The 5091-nt window shown below is 44.2% G+C and overlaps 1 protein-coding gene across 1 annotated transcript; it reads right to left on the reverse strand.

The window, feature by feature from the left end:
- Positions 1–4428: 4428 nt before the first annotated feature.
- MRPL14 (mitochondrial ribosomal protein L14) lies at positions 4429–4855 on the reverse strand (the record flags this gene model as incomplete). Its single annotated transcript, XM_072410040.1, is given in 1 exon segment — positions 4429–4855. A coding segment is annotated over 1 exon segment (367 nt), but the record flags the coding sequence as incomplete, so codon positions are not given.
- Positions 4856–5091: the final 236 nt, after the last annotated feature.

Consider the following 5091-nt stretch of genomic DNA (forward strand, 5'->3'; position numbering starts at 1 on the left):
GTTGGTGCGCCCAGCTAAAAGGGCCTGGGGAGAACCCTGAGAGGTATCCACTTTCACCTCTTTATACACTGCTTTTTGATTGGTTATTCTTTAATTCACCTATTGAGCAAAATTTTTACACATTTGATTTTAATATAACCAATGTTTGTTATCTGTTTGAATAGCTGTGACTTTATTTTTTTATATGTGATGTTTTGTTATTTTAATATTTTTTTCTCTTTCTACATATAGGTAAATGTGACAACTCAATTTTAATGAAGTTTTGTTCTTTTTGTTTGTACACAGATGAAGAGAAATGTATTTGTATCTTTTTCTAAAGTACCTGAAAAGTTATGTTTTGGAAAAGTGTTGAATTCTCATTTTTGTTATATTTTTATATACGTGCTGATGACTTGTGAAATAATAATTGTAAACTATACTTGAAAATGTCAATAAAATCTTTGAAATATAAAACCAGATTGTATTATGTGTGGCCAGCTTTATATGGGACAAAACTATGGTAATACCCCATATGATCCTCTAGATGGCAGCATACGACCCCATATATTTGTATTGCATAGTTCCCATTTATTTATTGCTGGACCTCACTGATTGAGTCATTTTGTTGTTGTTTTTATACATTTTCATAATTATTGCTAAAGAATGTGAAAGGAGCCCACGTTGTCACATGACTGTGTTAAACCTCCAGTATGCTGGGAATTCTAAAGAATTGTGTGAGAGGGGAGACCAAAGTAACATCCAAGCATTCCTACTGCCGGCCATGCTACTATACTACAATAAATCCTATATCTCTCTATATAGATCCTATATTTCGGGGACGGGGTGGGGGGGATGCTGGACATTCTGCTCAGAAAGCCCAGCACTGTGAAGATGAACCCAAGGTAAACCCAGGTAAACCTTCTGCTAGTAGTGAGAAAGGGATCTGTCAGACTCATTCATGGTGTGTACACAATATATACAATATAATACATGAAATCTTGTGTTTTCACAACGCCGGCTCCTCAGAGGGATCACACAGAATAATAAAACCCTTCCGGACCCATCCAACAGTCAGAATTCCAGGTTTGTCTCCAGCTATGGGCGGACTGTAGTCGATTTCATGTCCTGGGCAGTGACAGAGGGATTGTCTCCTGCACATCATTCCTAATACAAAGATTGCTAATGGATTTCACATCGACATTACAATCTGATGAATAATTGAGACCTGCGAGCACTCAGAGACGATTGTGAGAGAAGTGATCAGAGGAAAGCTTGGCAAAATGTCCAGAGATGAGACAGAAATATCCAACCATACCTGGGGTTCTCATCTGGGGGTCCACATATGCACTGTGAGGTCAGGTGTGCATGTTGTAGGTCCACCTGTGTGTATTGGGGGTCCACCAGTGGGTATATGGTGCCCAGCTGTATGTACTGGGGTCCAGTTTTGTGTACTGTGGATCCACCGGTGTGTACAAGCCCATAATGGAGATCTATCTCTGTGCATTGTGGGGTCAGGTGTGCGTATTGTAGGTCCACCTGTGTGTATTGGGGATGCAGCAGTAGGTACAATGAGGGAAAGAAGTATTTGATCCCCTGCTGATTTTGTATGTTTGCCCTCTGACAAAGAAATGACCGGTCTATAATTGTAATGGGAGGATTATTGTAGGCGTGAGAGACAGAATAACAACAAAAGATCCCTCAAACACCCCGTGCTGAAAAGTCAGTGAAATAATATTTGATCCCCTATCATCCAGCAAGATTTCAGGCTCCCAGGTGTCTCCCCTGTATGCAGGTAACGAGATGAGATTAGGAACACCCTCTGAGCTTGTTACAGTACCTGTATATAAGACACCTGTCTACAGAAGCAACCAATCGGATTCCAAGCTATCCACCATGGCCAAGACCAAAGAGCCGTCCATGGATGTCAGGGACTAGATTGTAGACCTACACAAGGCTGGACCGGGCTACAAGACTATCGCCAAGCAGCTTGGTGAGAAGGTGACAACAGTTGGCGCGATAATTCACAAATGGAAGAAATACAAAATAGCGGTCATACGCCCTCGGTCTGGGGCACCATGTAAGATCTCCCCTCGTGGAGTTGCAATGATCATGAGAACGGTGACGAAGCAGCCCAGAACTACAGGGGGGGAACTTGTCAATGATCTCAGGACAGCTGGGACCATAGTCACCAAGAAAACAATTAGTAACACACTGCGCCATGAAGGCCTGAAATCTTAGAGCCCGCAAGGTCCCCCTGCTTGTACAACACATGTACAGGCCCGTCTGCAGTTTGCCATCAGAATAATCCAGAGGAGATCCGTGGTTGTGGTCAGAGGAGACCAAAATTCAGCTCTTTGGCATCAACTCGCCGTGTTTGGAGGAGGAGGAATGCTGCCTATGACCCCAAGAACACCTCATTTCTTTGTCACAGGGCAAACGTACAAAACCAGCAGGGGATCATATACTTCTTTCCCTCACTGTATATGGTGGCCAGCTGTATGTACTGGAGGTTTGTAGAGATTTGTGTGTACTAGGGTAAAGTTGTGTGTATTAGGGGTCCAGTTGTGTGTACTGGGGGTTGGGATGAGAGGGTAGACACTGTCAGACTTCAGATGATCACTGGCAGCGTCAATGATACAAGTTGCATAGTAAATGATGAATGACCCATATCTGTGTACTAACACCTGAAACACGAGACTGTCAGTCCTGCTGCCGCCCATGGCTTTTGATAGATTGAAGACGGGTTACTAACGCTGCTTCTGCTATAACAAAGTCATTATATAAAATCAATCAGCCGGTAAAAGAAAAACATTTTGGGCTTCCAGCAGCTATTTCCATCCAAGCACAATATGGTTATTCACCTTGTATCGCAATACATTCACTTTCATGGAATACATTGTTTGTAATGCAGGAGATTGGTGCCATTTCTCTTCATGCTCTATTGTTCTATCACCCCTCTACATTCACAGTTGCAGCATTCACCACGGACAATCTAGAGATGTCACAACACTGGACTACAGAATATGAACCGGACACTTTTGGTCTCCACCAGAATCTCGTGTGACCCGGTGACAGAGACAGGGACAGAGCGACCCTAAGACAGGAAGTGCCTGGACAAGTTCATGGCAGGATCACCAAGGTTTATTGTGAAAGACTGAAAATGACATCAATGTGGGAAAGTCCATGCAAGATTTTATCTTACATATCAATTAGGCAAAATAGGAGGAAAATATAGATTGTAAGCTCTTCGGGACAGAGTCCACTCCTCCTCACTGTCTGTGTCTGTCTGTCATTTACAACCCTATTGTACAGCGCTGCTTGATATGTTGGTGCTATATAAATACTGTTTAATACCAATAATAAAATATAAATCTATGAAGAATAACTCTGCACATTTATAGAATATTTTTATGATGTCCCCCCACCCGTCATACACACAGGGAGATAGAAGACGATCCGAATATCCTGTGCCGCTCCCATCCACTGATCCCCGCTCTCTCCTTTGGGTACGAGGTGCTTCAGTGAATGTGCCGGACATACAGCTCAGCTTCGACATCAATGTGGGAAAGTCCATGCAAGATTTTATCTTACATATCAATTAGGCAAAATAGGAGGAAAATATAGATTGTAAGCTCTTCGGGACAGAGTCCTCTCCTCCTCACTGTCTGTGTCTGTCTGTCATTTACAACCCTATTTATTGTACAGCGCTGCTTGATATGTTGGTGCTATATAAATACGGTTTAATACCAATAATAAAATATAAATCTATGAAGAATAACTCTGCACATTTATAGAATATTTTTATGATGTCCCCCCACCCGTCATACACACAGGGAGATAGAAGACGATCCGAATATCCTGTGCCGCTCCCATCCACTGATCCCCGCTCTCTCCTTTGGGTACGAGGTGCTTCAGTGAATGTGCCGGACATACAGCTCAGCTTCCGTGTTCCTTGAGGTTGAGGCGTTTCTGCTTATATTCGGTGATGGGGACACCAGGTGGGGCATCAGAAGGCGTTTTATATTTGAGTACCGCTCTAAATGTTTTATCTTTTATAGAGAAATATTTTACCCCCCTTTCCTGCAATTCTGTCCATAATAAACTTACACACCCAGCCAATCCCACGTTATCCTCAGCTCTGTAGATTCACGATCCGCCCCGTGCAGCCATATTGGATTGGGGCATCAGAGGGTCATTGGTCTTTATAAAGGTCAGAGGTCACATAGGTTGGGGATAGTAGTCTCCATCAGAATCTGTCACTATAAGGAGAAAAACGATTCACTGCCCTGACAAAATCACCACCATGGAGAGGATTCACTTCCTGTTGTATCTTCAGAGCAGGAACTTCCCTAACAGCACAGGGGTGGGGGATCTGTAACCTCCCCTCTAAAAATGGTAAATTACCCCAGAGGAGGGTACATACACACAGGAAGCAGTCCCACACCAATATACAAAGTATAACTTTATTAGTCAGGAGGTAACGGGGGTCCAGGCTGGGAGGAGTTCCGGTCATATAATGGACTGGGCAATGGCCAGCAGCTTGGAGAATTCTCCCTCCTTCTTCCTCAGGCTGGATGAGATTGGGACCCGGATTCTGGTGCCCACCGGGTTGCCATTGTCCTCTATAAGTACCACATTGTTGGAATCAAAGCGGGAGGTCATGGAGGGGCCGGGCATCTTGTGACCCACAATGACAGCTTTCTTCTTCTGCCCCTTAATGGCCAGGAGGATTCTATCTCCCACCTTCCCCACCCCGGGCTTGTTGTATACATGGATGCAGCGGGGGGGTTTATGGTAGGGGGTATTTCCTAGGGCACTGTTATCCACCACGCGAACCCGTGTCAGCTTCTGGATGGCTCCGCACGATGCTGAGAGGCTGGAGGACAGAACACACCTGGGGTCACTGAGTGCAGACTGCACTACCTATCTGTATGAGGAGGGAAATCACTCCAATCAATCAATGTGCCCTAAAGGGGAGGTCCCGGGCTTTCATTGGACAGCGGACTGAATAAATGTAATGTATTTCTGGTAATGCAATCAGCACCCAGACTGACTACAACTGCCTTACATTATAGAGTGTGAATGATTCACAAGGAACTTCTATCACCTCTA

This window comes from Pyxicephalus adspersus, chromosome 4, assembly GCF_032062135.1.
Source record: "Pyxicephalus adspersus chromosome 4, UCB_Pads_2.0, whole genome shotgun sequence".
NCBI classification, from domain to species: Eukaryota; Metazoa; Chordata; class Amphibia; order Anura; family Pyxicephalidae; genus Pyxicephalus; species Pyxicephalus adspersus.